This window comes from Enhydra lutris, unplaced genomic scaffold (assembly GCF_002288905.1).
Source record: "Enhydra lutris kenyoni isolate GAN:26980312 unplaced genomic scaffold, ASM228890v2 scaffoldscaffold41, whole genome shotgun sequence".
NCBI classification, from domain to species: domain Eukaryota; kingdom Metazoa; phylum Chordata; class Mammalia; order Carnivora; family Mustelidae; genus Enhydra; species Enhydra lutris.
Window position 1 is genome coordinate 1,454,919 of NW_019154125.1, and position 17,978 is coordinate 1,472,896.

Below are 17,978 nucleotides of genomic sequence, written 5' to 3' on the forward strand. Positions count from 1 at the left end.
AGTGGTCAAAGCAAGTAACGGAGTCATAGAGCCATTAGCCATATAATTCTCATCTCACTTGGTCACAGGGCTAGGTAGTGAGAGTTTAGATTAGAACTGGGTTTCCTAACTTTCCAGCCAGGGGTTTTTGTACTTGATTGTCGATTAAAAAAATTCCAGTAACTCAAGAGTTAAAGTAGAGTTTTAATGACTTCAGAATTGTCAGAGCTGTAACCCCAGTTTTCACTTACAATGTATATTTTAGGCTCATTTGACTGTAATTTGCTGGTGGTGGTAGGAAAAAGACACAAAAAAGAAAATGGCATTTCATGCAATATTATATAAAAACATGACAAGATCTTGAAAGCTGCAATATTATATAAAGGACTGAGAAAAAACAAACACTTTCTATACTATTTTAAAACATGGTTTTAGGACATGACTTTGACCACATAATGAATCTAAGGATCAAAGAGTAAATGCACACATGAACTTTGAGCTTCATTGTTCAACATGCACAGAACTGAGCATTTTCTGGTCAATGTAATTATTCTCACCAAAAATGGTGTAAATGAAATGCCTTTAAATCTAAAGTTAGGCTGTAGAGTTTAGAATTCTACTTTTTACCCTACATGTTTCTTTTCCTGACTCTGCTTAATCTGGGTCAGTTGTACAATAATTGTTTTTACTTAAAAATGGTCAACATATTTTGGGCAGCTGTTTTGGGCTCAGTATGATTTCCTGGGTCATTTATAACATTTGACCAGGTTGAAATTTTGTTTTTGTTTTTTATGCCAGTCTAAAAATATACAAAACCTGTTTCTTCCTGGTTTTACTCATCAGTTTTCAGTAAATGACAACTTTTAATCTTTCAAAGATATACTTTAAAATTAAGTGATTTGTCTTTTTACCTAATAATTTCTTCCTACCTCTTGAAATATTTCTGTAGCCATATTAGATATCGACATGGGAAAATCTCCACACACACACACAAAATTCCTTTTAAGTTTCCATGTATATTTTGCTGATATTTGTGGCAGATAGGAATATTGCATTCAGTTAAATAGATGAATCGTGGCTTCTGTTTGGAATGCTACTTTAGTCTGTAAGGAATTAGATCTGGGTCACAGAAAGGGCTGGCTCAGATGGCCTGTCCAGTGCCACCATCTTACCTCATGCAAGGAGCATAAAACAATTCTTCAGGCTTTTATTCATCAAAATGGAATGTGTTTCATTAGGAATTCTACTCAAGGAGTGAGACTGCATACTGAGAAAATTATGTAGCAGTCATCTTTTCCTAACCTAAAAAATAAAATACGAATGTGGAAAAGTTCACAGCATTTCATGTCCCCTACCCTGCTCCACCCATGACCACCTGGAGACATGGCTGAACCAAGAGGGGGTACTGTGGACCCTCAATGGTCTCAATATTAAGAGTCTGTGCAATAACTTCGAGGTCCTTCTCTGATTAGCTGTGTTTTCTCATTTGCATTTGTAGGCTGGAGAACAACTGGAAAGTCCACATCTAAAAATAAACAAAGCAAAGCAATAAACACCCTCTGATCATATTACATTTCCCTTAATGGGGCAAGTGGTGGATATTTTTGTCGAAATGATGATTGGCAAACTAATTCATTTCATAAGATGTTGAGGATGCCTGCCTTTTAAAGAGCTTCAAAAGGGAGAAGTCACTGTCTTTACTCTTAAGTTCTGTCAGTTATAGAATTATAAAATTAAAGCACTAAACCCTGCTTTCAACTTGAGGCAATTGCTGAACCAGGTGAACTGGAGCTTTAGTTTTCACCATCTTGTGGGGATAAGGACAGGTGCACCACGTAGGTCATATAGCCCCCAGTACATATCTGTATGAAAAATGCCCCCTAAAGTTGTTCAGTGTACAATTACATATGTGATCCTGTTTGGGACAGAGGTCAAAGCTCAGAGCTTGCTTAGATGACAGTCTAATAGGTAGCTTCCCACATAAAGCTGGTATCCAAAATGGCATGCACTCTCTAAATCACCATACCCCTAAATCTACAAGGAAATTTGTTAGTCTTGAGCTTTGTTGCTCAAGTGAAAGAGAAAAGAGCTCCCCTATAAATATTTAATGGCAAGACAATGAGCACACATATTGGCAGAACAAATTTAAATATCTATATGTACTAAGAAACCTCAGCTGATAGATTAATTTAAAATGGTCCAATATAAGATGTGCTCCCAAGTACCTACCAGAAAAGAATGGCCCCATCTTCAACCCAGACCTCAGAGAATCACTGAAGTATTGCTAACACACATGAACTCAAGATAAAAATGAATAGAGAGAAAGGGGAGATAGAGATAGAAAGAATTAGAGAAATAGTAACCCTCAAAAAATAACAAGAAAATTATAAGAAACATGAATTGAGTAAAAAATCAGAGAAAGAGAGATTTAAATATTGAGAAGGAAAGAGTAAAAGACTACACACAAAAACAATGTACACTAAGAGCTAGTAGAAACAATGGAAGGCCAGATGAGACACAAAAGGACTTCAAATCCTGCACTTTTAAGACACAGAATTTTTTTAAAAAATTAGATGAATTTCAGTGATCAAGTGGATTTTGAAACTAATGCAAAAGAACTTGAGTTCAAAATATCTGAAAATTTTAAACCTGATGAATGGGTTTAACAGCTAAAGAGAGAATTAATGAAGGAGAGGACAGATCTGAGGAGATTAATCAGAATGTCACACAGAGAAACATAAAAATAAAATATGAGAGAGGTTGACATGAAGAATAGAATGATATAGTCTAACATATCTGATAAAACTTCCATAAAGAAAGTAAAAGAAAAGATTAGAGGCAATATTTAAAGATTTAGTGGCTGGAATTTTCTAGAAAGGCAACAATCCACAGATTCAAGAATCAGGGTAAATTAAAGAAGAACTCATATTTATTTACTTATTTATTTTAAAGATTTTATTTATTTATTTGACAGAGATCACAAGTAGGCAGAGAGGCAGGCAGAGAGAGGAAGGGAAGCAGGATTCCTGCTGATCAGAGAGCCCGATGGGGGGCTTGATCCCAGGACTCTGGGATCATGACCTGAGCCGAAGGCAGAAGCTTTAACCCACTGAGCCACCCAGTCACCCCAAGAACTCATATTTAAAACATCTTAGTGACTTTGAAAAACACTAAAGACTTTTTTTTTTTGAGAGAGAGAGTGGGTGGGAGGAGCAGAGAGAGAGAATCTTAAGCAGGCTCCATGTCCAGCACAGAGCCTTATGTGGAACTCAGTGTGGGGCTCCACAGGGAGCTCTATCTTACAACCCTGAGATCATGACCTGATCCTAAATCCATGAGCCAAAATCAAGAGTTGGGTGCTTAACTGACACCCCTCAAAGACAATGGGTTTAACAGCAATCTTACTTCTCAATAGCAAATATGGAAGCCCAAAAACTATGGAATTATAATTTTAATATGCTAAAAGAAGATATCAACTTAAATTTGTTTATAAACTATCTTATTGTTACTTTTTTAAAAACCATAATATAAAGGCATTTTCAGACAATAGAAATGGAAATTGTGTCACCAACAGACTCAATTTAAAAGATGTAATTCAGGCGCAAAGAAAGTGTTAGTAGATGGAAAATCTGTGTTGTAAAAGGAATGATTAGTAAAGAAATGTTGGATATATGAATAAAAATAAGTGATTGTTGACTATGTACAGCAATAATAATTAAAATTAACATAAAACTAGAATACAAGAACAGTATATAACTCAAAAAGGAAGTGACTGGAATTAAAATGTTACAAATTTCTTGTATTGTTCAGGAGGGGGTGAAGATAAGAATTAATTTTGAACTTTGATAACAAGTATGCTTAATGAATGTTTAGGATAACCCTAAAAGAACAGGGCAGAGAAAATAATTTCCAAACTAGAGGAGGGAAAGAAATGAAATATGAAAGAAATATTCTATTGTTATAAAAGAAAAAAGAAAAAACAAAAACAAAAAAATGTCAAAGTGATAATTAAATAATAAAGTAATAACTAATATAACTAATTATAAGTATCTAGCCCTAGTTACTCAGGTAGTCAGTAATAGAGCTGGTATTCAAACCTAAGCAGTATTTCTTAGAGTCTGTTCTCTTAAAAACTTTGCTATACTAGCTCTCATAAAAGAGTAAGTTAGCAGGAAAAAAAAAGTGTCATTAATTATAATAAATACAAATGGACTTAATACCTTATTTAAAAGAAAAATGTTCTCAAACTGAATAAATCCCACCCCCCCATATGTTGTTTATAAAATACACAACAAAAAAAGGGCAAAAAAAAAGTTGAAAGTAAAAAGATGTAAACATCTTTATCATACAAACACTACTAAAAAGAAAGCTAATCTAACTATATTTTAACAGACAAAAGACAAAACATTGATAGAGCTAAAGAGTAATATAAAATATAATATTCAATTCACCAAATAGCTATTAAAGTTCTAGGTTTATATACACTAATATAACCTCAAAATACATGAACCAAAATTGACAGAACCTTATAGAAAAATCGAGAAATTCATCATCACAGTGGAAGATTTGAACACTTCTTTCAGTAACTGATGAAACAAACAAATACTTAAGAATATAAAACATTTGAAAAGGATAATGTTGTGAACTAAATTGTGTCAAACGCTCTGCCTCCCCACTCCAGTTCATATGTTGAAGTTCTAACCCCCAGTACCTCTAATGTGAATCATATTTGGAGAGATGGTCTTTAAAGAGGTAATTAATTTAAAAAGAGATTCAGGGTAGGCATTCATTCAATATAACTGATGTCATTATAAGATGAGGATATTAAGACACAGATACATGGAGGGAAGACTATGTGAAGACATGAGGGGAAAATGGCCATCTAATACCAAGGAGAGTGGCCTCAGAGGGAGTCAACCCTGTTGACACCTTACTTTTTTTTTTTTAAGATTTTATTTATTTGACAGAGATCACAAGTAGGCAGAGAGGCAGGCGGGGGGGGGGGGGGAAGCAGGCTCCTCACCAAGCAGAGAGCCCAATGTGGGGCTCAATCCCAGGACCCTGGGATCATTACCCGAGCAACCTGAGCCAAAGGCAGAGGCTTAATTGACTGAGCCACCAGGCACCCTGCCCCTGTGACACCTTAAAGTTTGACTTCTAACCTTGAGAATTATGAGAAAATAAATTTCTGTTGTTCAAGCCACCCTCTCTGTGGTACTTTGTAAACAGCAGCCCTAGCGAACTAGTACATATAAAAATTGGGTTTATTTAATAGTCATAAATGGAACAGTGAACCTTAAAAAATGCAGAATGTATTATTTTGGAGCCATGTGGAACATTTATAAAAATTAAGTTCTAAGATGTAAAGCAAGCCTCAAGATATTTTCAAATATTGCATCATGTTTCCCAAATTTCTGATCACAGTGCAGTTATATTAGATACAAACAACAATAAAGAACCTGAAAAATCCCCATATGTTTACAAGTTAAGACACACATAGGCCTGGGGCACATGGGTGGCTCAGGGGGTTAAAGCCTCTGCCTTCAGCTAGGGTCCTGGGATTGAGCCCTGCATTGGGCTCTCTGCTCAGCGGGGAGCCTGCTTTCTCTCCTCTCTCCCTGCCTGCCTCTCTGCTTAACGGTGATCTCTGTCAAATAAATAAATAAAATCTTAAAAAAAAAAAGACACATATAGGCCCAACGTATAGATCAAGGAAAAAATTATAATGGAAATTAGAAAATATTTAGAACTCATATTTTAAGAAGAATATAAAAACACATGTGACACTAAAATGGTACTTATAGGAAAAATTACAACTGTAAATGTTTACTATCCTAAAAGGAGTTTTGGAAATTAAGTAGTATAAAAATTAACAAGTTAGAAAATTAACAATAAATTAAGGGAAATAATAAAGAATAAAAATTTAAAAATATATATATAAGAGAACCAAACCCAAAAGTTATTTGGGAAAACCAGTTAAATTTTCAAAAATCTGGTAGAATGGCTAAAAAACAAAAAGCAGAAATAAGCAATATAAGGGATGAAAAATGGGATGGTAATACAGATCCTACAGATGCACGAAAGGTTATAAGAAATTTTGAAGAACTAATTTTTTAAGTAAGGATAGCAAATCTAAAAGGCCTATAAACATTAAATACATTGAATCAGTAATCTAAAATTTGTACAATGGCACATTAGCCCAGAAAGTCCTACAAAATCCTGTAGAAAGAAAGAAATCCAGTAATATACAAACTCTTTAAGAAAAGTTTAAAAAGAAGGAATAGGTTCTAATTTATTTCATGAGGCATAATCTTGGTATAGAACTCTATAAAGAAAGTTTGAGAAAGGAAAATTGTAGAGCAATCTCAATCATTAACATAGATACAAACATCTAAAACAAGACATCAGCAAACCCATTTCATTAAAAAAATAAAATAGAACATTATGACTGCATTGGGTTTATCTCAAGAGTATAAGACTTAACATTGGAAAAATAATTTATATAATTCTTCATATTAACAGATTAAGGGAGAAAAATCATGATCGTCTTAATTGATGAAGAAAAAAATGTCTAAAAATATGAAGTGCTCAATTTATGTTTGCTGTGGAAAAGCTAGCTGGATAAGCCTGTCTAGTAAATTTGCTCACTGAACCTTGGTAGCCAAAAATTGAAGAAACCCCTCCACTTTGAGCCGCTTTTGGGATCACATTCTGAGCAGACTCACTCGTCCTGATCCCCTGGCCCAGAGCCTTGATGATGCTTACTGGCTGGTAAACAAAAGGAAGGTGAATTTAATCTCTTTCTTGTGCCCTTTTCCTGGGCAGCAATATGTGATGGATGCTGAAGAGGAAATGTAATAAATGTCTCAATATCTTGGCTGAGAGCAAGAGTCTAATTACAAGCCATATGGCCTTTTCAACTCAGTGGCTGTGAATTTATTTGGGTTTTATCCAGGTGAGTATCAAGAACAGTTAAGTAATCAGTAAATTTTTTTTCTATCACTGTATTTCATATTTTTAGATCCAAGGTCAACACTATAAATTATTCTCTTTAGGTGTCTTATTCCATCTCCTTAAAAAAAAAAATGGGGAAATCATGATTGCCCCAAATCTTTAGGATTTAAATGGAAGTTTTCAGTCCATTGCCTTCAGTTTGGGGGAAAAAACAAACAAACCAACACCTGAATTTAGCTATTGTATTCTTGGTTTGTTTTCGCCAGGGTGTTTAGAAATAACTGGTTCTCATTTATGCTCTTGCTACTGTATCTTGTTACACTGTCTGTCTGTCTGTCTGTCTCTCACACACACAGAAACACAGAGTCCCAGAAAACAGGGTACCTCAAGATGGTCTACAAAGTTCTCTTGGCTAGGGAAATCACCTGGTGTCCATAATCTTTAGCTTTCAAGTTTCAAATTTTCCAAGATAAAAAAAGAGGGTGATGATCTCCCCCTAGACACTTTTTTTCTATTTAATCCTTATTGACTCATAGGAATAATAGCATTTCCCTGTGTTCCTAGGATCCCACTGGGGGTATATCTTTGAGAAAGAGATGGATAGCCAGTTACAAGTCCCATAGTTTCCAGTGAACATTGAAGATGCCACTGAACTTCCCCCCCTTTATTTCCTAAGGGTAGAAGCTGGATTATACCTTTTCACATAGTTGAAAGAGAAACCATAATTAAAGTCGACCTTTCCTTTCTACTACCAAATCCTATAACACTATTCTCAAACAGAAACTGGTACTATTTTACAGCATCAAAAGGTATCTTGGACTTTAACCAGTGTTGAGGAGTAGGCATATTTGAAATATGCACTTAATTTAAAAAAAATCTAAGAAAAATTGTAGACTTTAGATATAAAACTAGAATTATTAAATATCTCAAGGTAGGTGAAAAACATTTCTAATGTTTTTTTAATAAATCAGTTGGTTAAAAAGTTTGATATTTTAAATTTGGATTTTCATAAATTTAGAGGCATGTACAATGTTCTATAATGTGTCCTTAAAAGTGAAGTTTGAGCAAATCAGAAATACTTTCCTCTAGTTAGCTCCTGTTCCTTCTTCTTCTTTGTTAGTATAGTTAGACATAAGGAGGCCATAAGGACAAAGCAGCTCTAACATTTATTCTGGAGAGAGGATAATCTCATATTAGTTTTATTATGCTTTTTTATCTTGGCACTTCTGGAAATTAAATTCAGAATAATGTAAGAAATGTTAACCATACTTTTTCAAAAATTAATTCTCGCATATGAAAAATAAATTTTCAGTCATAATCTTAATATGCAGGCCAAATGTCTAAACACAGTATAATCTGTAGCATAGCATTTAGATTGATAATATAAAACCCATGCTCCACCTACTTCTCCCCACCCCACCTTATCATCTCAGTTAGCTTCAGTCTTCCCTAAAAACAGGGTATTATGCTGTGGAGGCATTTTATTCTATTCCTTACCAGTGAGTATCAAACTTGAAATAAGTATCTGTAGTCCATACAGGGAATTATTTCAGCAGTACTGGCTAAATTACTACAAAACCCAATGAAAAATGAAAATGTGGCATACCCAATTCAAAAGCTAAGAATTTGAAGATGGTGACAGCAGAACAATAAACCCAATGTTGGAAATCCTAGTCAGTGCAATAAAGCAAGAAAAAGAAACAAAAAGGCATGCTGACTGGAATGGAAGAAATAAGACCATTCCTATTTGCAGATGACATAATTGTCATCATAGAAAACCCCAAAGAATTCACACACAAAAATACAAATTAATAAGTGAACTTAACAATAACAAAAGATACAAAGTCAATACATGAAAATGATTGTAAATATTTGTGATGAACAATTGGAAACCCAAATTAAAACTAATGCCATTTCTAATAGTCCTCCCCAAAATGAAATATTTAGGTACCCATTTAACAAAACATATACCATCTCTGTATGCTGAAAACTATACTACACTCATAAAAGAAATCAAATGAGACCTATAAGTATAGACACATATTGTGTTGGGATTGGAAGATTCAACATAGTAATAAAGATTTCAATTTTTTTCCAAATTAATACACAAATTTAATGCAATTCTAATTTTAAAAATTGGTATTTTTCTGTGGATTTAGACAAACTCATACCAAAATTTATATGGAAAGACAAACTAGAATTGCCAAAACAGTTTTGAAAAAGAATGAGTTTGGAGGAATCACATTAGCTGATTTTAAGACTTACTTTAAAGTTGCAGAAAGCAAGACGGTGTGTTATTGGTGAAGGGATACACACATAGCTCAAAGGAACAGAATAGAGTCCATAAATAAACCATAGAAATATGGCCAATTGATTTTTGACAGGGGCAAAACAATTCAATGGAGAAAGGATAATCTTTTCAACAAGTGTTAGAACAATTAAGCTTCATGTGCAAGAAAAAAAAGTTGATCTAAATCTCACACCATAAACAAAAATGAACTCAAAATAGGTCATAGATCAAAATATTAGACATGAAACTGTAACACTTTTAGAAAACATTGGAGAAAAATCTTCATGACTTAGGGTTAGGCTAAAAGTTCTTAGACATGACATTAAAAGCATAATCCACTTAAAAATTTGATAGCTTGTTCATTAAAATTTTTGCTCTGCAAAGAAGCAAAAAATACATGTCGACATGATAACAGTTTTGTAAAACAAAACCCCATAAATATTTACATAAAAATTTTTAAAAGTGTTGTTATCCTTGGGGAGCTGGTACCAGGATGTTGGTGTAAATTTGCTTTTGACTCTGTATTCTTCTGCAGTTATTGAATTTTTATGAATATCTCTTACTTTTATACAAGGTCCCAAACCTCCCCACCATTGGCAGCTTTCAAATGAGGCTAGGCAACAGTCTGCTAGAAAAGTTTTGGGGAGGTGAGGGTTAACTATTTGGATTTCTTCCAACTCGAAACTCCTAAGATTTTATGTTTAGATTCAATGTAAGATAATTAAGAATTCTCTAAGTGAGAAAATGTTTGCCATATTTTTTTAAATTTCAGAATCATTGGAAAAAAAAAAAGTCTTAAAGCCCCTGGGCTCACCAATGCCTTATAATGGACTCAAATCTTGATGTGTGCTGCTTATCATTTGTGTTGAGTAGATTGATATCTGAATGACTAGTAACTGCTTTCAAGTATATTTTCTGTTTTCTTAAAATTCATTTTAGAGAGAGAGCATGCACAAGCAGGGCGGAGCAGAGGGAGGGAATCTTAAGCAGACTCACCACTGAGCCAACTTGGGGCTCAGTCTCAGGACCCTGAGATCATGACCTGAGCTGGAACCAAGAGCTGGGCGCTCAACTGACTGAACTACCCAGACACGCCACCTCAAGTGTATTTCCTTAAACACTGGGTCCCCTTCTTTTGTAGAACAGAAGAGCCCACATTCCATTTATTGGATCACAGTCCAGAAATCTTCACATAGAATCTGCTTTTTCATTTTTCTAAGACCTAACTTACACTAATTTTATCTGTAAACTACATTAAGTCTCTGAATTCATGGAGTAAAAATCTGAAACTAGTGTACCTACCTGCAAATAAGGCATAAATTTTCATAATGAAATGTTAGACTGAAGAGCAGTGGTGAATTTACGATAAGGTCAATGAAATCGAACCTCCAGGGACCTCTATTTGTGCAAATCTCTCTGAGGGCCCTTGGGTCCTCAGAAATATAAGCAAATATAAGCAAAGTGCTTATATTTTTATAGATGTGCTAAAGTAAGGTGTTTTAACCATAATCAGCCAAAACAGGGTCTTTTTGCACTTTGATTTTCCCTCCATCATACATTTCTTTTTGATGAGGGGCAACAAAGGGGGGATATTTTGGGGATGAGTTGAGAGTTGAGAGACAAGCTTCATTTGAGTTTAGTGGCATATGTTTTTGTGGTTTGCAGCAAATCTGTATATAGTTAGTTTTTGCTAGCCATACTAGCATAGGAATGGCTTGAGGAATACTCCTATAGCTCCCTATGCCAGTTCACTTGCTGAGGAGACATGAAAATCCATGGCAGAGGGGATGTCACCCTGTATGATTGTGCCCAGGGGGCTCTGATATTGGAGGGGTGATGGAGGGGAAACAAAGTTGGAAATGTGCAGACTGAAAAAGTGGCCTGTGAAAAATTCTTCCCAATCTTACGCCTTATAGATAAAATAGAGTAGTCTTCCCAAATTTAATAGCTATCCCTAAAAATTTAGACATTATCACTAATGAGTTATAAAACCATGAGAGAAAACAAATTTTGATCAAACATGCTAGAGGAAAAACAGAATTTTCTATTCTTCCTATAGAAAATGATATTCCAAAATTATTGTTAAATGAAGAGGCAAAGAGTAGTGCATCCAGAAAACACAGGGAGACAGTATTATAGAGGTGTGCCAGGCAGTTAAGTAAACTATTGCTATTTTTCTAGACTTTGTGATATTTATGGTATCTTCAGTTTTTAAGCTTTGCAATTTGTTGTGATTTCCTTTTCTCATTACAAATATTTGCTTTCAGACCTAATTTTGTATTTGTAACTTTGTGCTTTTTTTTTTCTTAAGGAGCACTGCCCAAGTTGTGTTAAGTGTCTGGTGTTCTAAAACTTGGATCAACTCTGTGTAGAGCTTTTAAATGTTTGGGCATGGAATAAAGCTTTTCCTTTTGCTTAAGGATTCTTAGTAACACAGTCAAGTGAAATCACGCTTTACTTAGTCTAGAATATGACCTCTGCAATGGAATTGGTAACTCTGGGGTGTCAGAACTGAGAACAGTGAGAGACACACAGATTTATCACCAGTCATCCTGTAGGAAGGAAACCTGGGTGGAATTTGGCACCGAGTATAAATTTCTGTTCCAGAAAAGAAAACTGAAAAGGAGGTCTGCTGAAATGACCTGGTGGAGCTTTCATCTAATTTAAAAGACGAGAGACTTTGAGGCCTTTCAGAGAAGTGTGAACCAGTGATTTGGGATATCTAGGTTCAATTCGCCTAGTTTTGGTTTCTGCACTATGCAGGAAAAGTTAAGATAAGGTCGACACAGTCGATGATGATGACAGTACTTTCCTATCTCACCATCCCTTCCTATCCTCTATTAGTAACTGAATATTGTACTGGATTGATGGATGTTATGGGAGATCCTATAGACAACAGAGCCAGCTAATGTGGTCTTATAACAATTTATCTCCCTTGCAAAGGCAGATGGGATTAATGAACTGGAGTCATCATTCTTAAGCAAGTTATGCAAGGTTACTGGCCCTTCCATGGAGAAGTGTTTACAGAAATATATATATATATATATATATATATATATATATATATATATCTGTTTAACCCATTTTTAAGTAGTACTGCTTCTTGCTCTTTTAGATACGTATGTCCTCATTAAAAGATTAATTGTCCTTTTATATCCCAAATTAGGCAAAATGCAATTATAATTATATTTCACCATGGGCCCATAATTTGTTTCCAGGGGAAGTAATAAAAAATTATTAGGGGCGCCTGGGTGGCTCAGATGGTTGAGCCTCTGCCTTCGGCTCAGGTCATGATCCCGGGGTCCTGGGATCAAGTCACGCATTGGGCTCCCTGCTCGGTGAAGAGCCTGCTTCTCCCTCTCCCTCTGCTGCTCCCCCTGCTTGTGTGCTCTCTCTCTCTCTCTCTCTCAAATGTATATATAAAGTCTTTTTAAAAAAATTGCTAGAGTAACTCCCCTGTTTTCCAGAATGACCACCCAGTAGTCCCCATAGAAAGGGGTCACAGGTTGTAGGAGAATCCATCAGTCCTCTCTGACTCCCAATTCTAAAATGGTCTAGACTAGGTGTGATTCACATAATGGAAGATTTCTTCCTTCAAGCTGGACTCAGGGTCGGTAATAACACTATTACTTAGCATCACATTTGGTAGAGAATAAAAAGTATGTGGAAGATTTTAAATAGTCTCTGCTGCTTGATGTCATAGAAATTTTGTTTCATTGTGATCAAAAGAATCAGAGTCCAGTCCAGTGCAGAGAAGTGTACCATTCCTAATGTCAGCAATTCTGACAACAATGGGTCCCTGTCTGAATTATTAAGTAATTCTTGTATTTGGCTGCGCAGGGTTCTTTGTGATTTAGTGATGAAGTCTGTAATACTGAATAAAGAGGCATTGTATAGGAGAAAATGATAGGAGGATTATGGCTGCAAGACAGAAAGGACAATGGCAGGTTTAACTCCAGCTTGTTTACACAAAGGCATTTCCCAGAGCATATGAAGTATTCCTGGTGTTGTGAATTCTGTGAGGTTTCATCTTTCTTTATATATTTTTTTTCTTTATCAATTCTGGGTGGAATGAGCTTGATGAATCAAATACTATGTCATGGCCATGTATACAAATAGACAAACATGTGGAGGTGAATTAGCAAATCAAATAGTCCCATTTCCACAGGACAGTATTCTTGATGCTGGCTGAGGCTAGCTCTGGATGTGTGGATTTGTAAGAAAAGAAAGATCACCCTTCGCCAGTCCAACCCAAAACTCATTATCAAGTGATCAGAAAGAAGAAAAAGTCAAGGGTTGTTGACATTTCCTGATGTCCATTCCCTTCTATTTAAATAGAGATCCCAAGGTAACAGGCTTGGTTCTTGTGTATGGCTGAGCATTCCCACCCAAACCTCCCTGCACCTAGAGCTTATGCTCCTGTACCGAGATCATGAATTGTACCAGCTTTGCTTTGTGATCAGCATATTTTGTGATTTCTTTTTAATGGTGTCAAGTTCTGCTTTTTTCTGCAGCTGGGAAAGGGAACTGTCCTTTCATCCTTTTCAAAAGAGGTACCAAAAGTGAACATCTTTGGGATTCCCCTCATTGTGTAGGATCTCTCTCACTTTAGTGACAATTGTCATCAGGGACCTCATGCTTGGTCAGGTCTGTGAAGGGACACCCATTAGCTCCGCTCTCATCTTACTCCACCTTTTTCCATGTCAGTTTTGATCTGCTCCTCAAGATCCTCTGGGGACACATAGAAGTCCTCTTCTGGCACCGATGATTTGGGCCGGCAGTGTCCACAGCAACAGTTGCAACAGCAGCATAGGCAGCAGCAGAAATAACAGCCAGTCAAGAGGCCAATGATGACAAACAGGGTCTAGGGGAGACAGAAGCAAAGCAAAATAGGGTTGAAGGGTGGTGGGGTATGGGAGAATCCCAGAAATTAAGTGTGACTCCATGTATCTTCAGAGACCTGAAGATAACGCGGTTCACCCTGCAGACCCCATAGTCACTCTCATCCTATTCCATACAAGAAATAGATTTTTAGTTACCTCGGAAACAAATTCCTTATAAAGTTTTGTCTAACAAGTTCACAGGAAGTGACTAGTAGCCTAAGTAATGAAGGGTGATGTTTTCTTCTTTATTCATAAGCTATGGTGGTCATTAGCTTCTGCACAACAAAGGAAACAGTCAACAAAACAAAGAGGCAACCCACGGAATGGGAGAAGATATTTGCAAATGACAATGCAGACAAAAGGCTGATATCCAGGATCTATAAAGAACTTCTCAAACTCAACACACACAAAACAGATAATCATGTCAGAAAATGGGCAGAAGACATGAACAGACACTTCTCCAATGAAGACATACAAATGGCTATCAGACACATGAAAAAATGTTCATCATCACTAGCCATCAGGGAGATTCAAATTAAAACCACATTGAGATACCACCTTATACCAGTTAGAATGGCCAAAATTAGCAAGACAAGAAACAACGTGTGTTGGAGAGGATGTGGAGAAAGGGGAACCTTCTTGCACTGTTGGTGGGAATGCAAGTTGGTGTAGCCACTTTGGAGAACAGTGTGGAGATTCCTTAAGAAACTAGAAATAGAGCTTCCCTATGGCCCTGCAATTGCACTACTGGGTATTTACACCAAAGATACAGATGTAGTGAAAAGAAGGGCCATCTGTACCCCAGTGTTTATAGCAGCAATGGCCACGGTCGCCAAACTGGAAAGAACCAAGATGCCCTTCAACGGACGAATGGATAAGGAAGATGTGGTCCATATACACTATGGAGTATTATGCCTCCCTCAGAAAGGATGAATACCTAACGTTTGTAGCAACATGGACGGGACTGGAAGAGATTATGCTGAGTGAAATAAGTCAAGCAGAGAGAGTCAATTATCATATGGTTTCACTTATTTGTGGAGCATAACAAATAACATGGAGGACATAGAGAGATGGAGAGGAGAAGGGAGTTGAGGGAAATTGGAGGGGGAGATGAACCATGAGAGACTATGGACTCCGAAAAACAATCTGAGGGTTTTGAAGGGGCAGGGGATGGGAGGTTGGGGGGAGCCAGGTGGTAGGTATTATGGAGGGCACGTATTGCATGGAGCACTGGGTGTGGTGCATAAACAATGAATTCCGTTATGCTGAAAAGAAATTTAAAAAAAGAGCAAACAAGGAGTGCCTGGGTGGCTCAGTGGGTTAAAGCCTCTGCCTTCGGCTCAGGTCATGATCCCAGAGTCCTGGGATTGAGCCCCGCATCTGGCTCTTGCTCAGCGGGGAGCCTGCTTCCTCCTCACACACTCTCTCTCTCTCTCTCTCTCTCTGTGCCTGCCTCTCTGCCTACTTGTGATCTCAGTCTGTCAAAAAAATAAATAATTTTTTAAAATCCTTAAAAAAAAAAAAAAGAATAGAGCAAACAAAACAACAAAAAACCTCTACAGATCAAATGAGCTAACCAAGAAGACCGAATCATTCTCATCAAAAGAGTTTTGATAGCTTTCCCTCCCACCTCCACATTTCTCTTAGTCACCAAGTCCTGCCAGTTCTTCAAGATCTCTTATACCCACCCTCTCTGTCTCTATTCTGACCAGTAGGACTTTAGAAAGATCTCATTATCTCTGCCTTTCACTTTTTTCATTCCTAACTAGAGGCCTCCTAACTGGCCTCCCTGCTTCTACTCTTGCCTGCTATTCTATTCTGCACGTTGTAGTTGGAACTTTCTGAAATACACATTCTCTTGAACCCATGTAGCAACTTTCCTGCCTCTCAGGAAAGGCTCAGGCTCCTTATTAATAGTCATCTGGCTTAAAACCCTTCAGTGAATTAGCACAGCCCTGTTCCTGCTGTACCTACCCTAGCTTTGCTTTCCCTGTGGATCCATCTGCCCATAGGGCTCCTTCCCATTCCCCAGCCATCTAAAAAATGCCCACTCTGTGTTCAAGGTTCATCTCAAAGATCCTCTCTCTGACATCTTTCCTGATCCCCCCCCACTCAAATAGTTTCTCCCTCCTTTGTGCCCCAAGTGTACGTATAAATTTCCCCCACATTTTGTTGTTGTTGTTGACACTTTAGGACATTGATCACTTTATATGTCTGTCTCACATTAGACTGAGGTTCTTGAAGGCTGGAACTATATGTTAGTCATCCTTCAGTCCCTCCTAACCTAAAGATTTAGTTCATGTCCTGTGGAAGATAATAAATACTTATTGAATTAACGAATTATGAAGTAATGGATAAACAAATGTTTTGTTCCTCCTAATGAACATCCAGCACCAGGGTTTTTCCACAAGCATATAAAAGGTTTGCTTAAGGGTCCCTGGGTGGCTCAGTTAGTTAAGCATCTGCCTTCAGCTCAGGTCCTGATCCCAGAGTCCTGGGATTGAGTCCTGTATCAGGCTCCTTGCTCATCTTCCCCTCCCCATGCTCATTTTCTCTCTCTCAAAAATAAATAAATAAAAATACTTTAAAAAGATTAAGATTAAAAAGTTTGCTTTACTAAGTCTGTCGTAGTTACAAATAAAAAGAACTTCCCCAACCTCCAATTTAAGTTAAAATATGCCAACTTTTGTAAATTGAGGAAAATAAATTTGATTTTTTAAAAAATATGTTATTTAATCTGGGAAGTGTTTTATACATCTTTGAATAAGAATGCAGATTTTATCTAAAAAGAGGAAGTGGATGAAGATCATCTTATTCATATGCACTTCTTCAGAAACTTAGGGTAGAAATCTTTAACATTGATGAACCTCACCTGGCTCATTCCTGCTTCCTAGACCAGCTCCCCATTCCTAACCCTGGCCCCCATGATGGCATGGAGACTACAGTGGCTTGGACTGAGGTAGCTTTAGTCACACTTCTCATGTCGATCATCTTTTTGCCGTGTATACTCTACATTTTCATAGACTTAAATAAATTACTCTGAAAACAAAACTATAACACCCTTCGCCTCACCAACTGCCTCCAAAACCCTCCTGTGTGGTATTCCTGAGTTACTGCCCCAACCAGCTCCTCCTTTCTTTACCTACCTTTGTCCTTTTTTGTCTTTACCATGCAATTCCCGTATTTTTCCCTTCTCCAAAAATTTCCTTTAATCCATATACTGTTTTGTTCTTTAATTATTCCAACTAGATTGTTTACCTTTTGCAGAAATAACCTTGCCTTGTATACTTACAGTTCTTAGCACACTACTAGGCGTAAGTAGGAGTCCAATATTTTGAAATACATATTTTCAATGGTACCATAAATCATTCTTGCAGTACGTACTTAATACACGGTCATTATATGCCATCCCACTCTAATGGGCACTGCACAATGAGGTTTTTGACATAAACAGAAGAAGAACGTGGATTTTTTTAATAACCTTATCTTAAAGAGCCATATTAGGAATTATTTCACATACCTCTTATACTGCTGGACAGCTTCTGCTTTTCTATATGAATTTTGGTCAGTTTTGTCAACTTCCTCAGCAAGGAAGCCTATTCTTGTTTTTATGAAGGCTAGCCCCAATATGCAACCAGGTGCTAGTGTGTAAATTATCTAGAAGGCCAGATGCACCTTCCCATGGAGAGAATGTCATACCTGGAGGTTAGATTCACAGGCAAGCCCACATTGTTATATGAACATTCCATCTATCATAAATGACATTGTCATTATATACACTCTCATTCCAAAGTCCAAGCCACTCGGTGGGAACTTGTTTCCCTCCCAGGTCTTCAACAATAGGGAAAGGGGATTTCAGTGGGAATCCCAGT

General features: G+C 36.8%; 1 protein-coding gene across 1 annotated transcript in view; it reads right to left on the minus strand.

Annotated features, from left to right (window-relative positions):
* Window positions 1–1,018: 1,018 nt before the first annotated feature.
* Window positions 1,019–17,978, minus strand: part of LOC111155482 (DnaJ heat shock protein family (Hsp40) member C5 beta) — a 59,438-nt gene continuing 42,478 nt past the window's right edge. Inside the window, exons 3-4 of the mRNA XM_022515647.1 lie at window positions 13,916–14,087; window positions 1,019–1,504 (exon numbers count right to left, since the gene is read on the minus strand). Of these exons, the coding sequence (XP_022371355.1) occupies window positions 1,410–1,504; window positions 13,916–14,087 (267 nt within the window). The 3' untranslated portion in view covers window positions 1,019–1,409. The remainder of the gene's footprint in view (window positions 1,505–13,915; window positions 14,088–17,978) is intronic.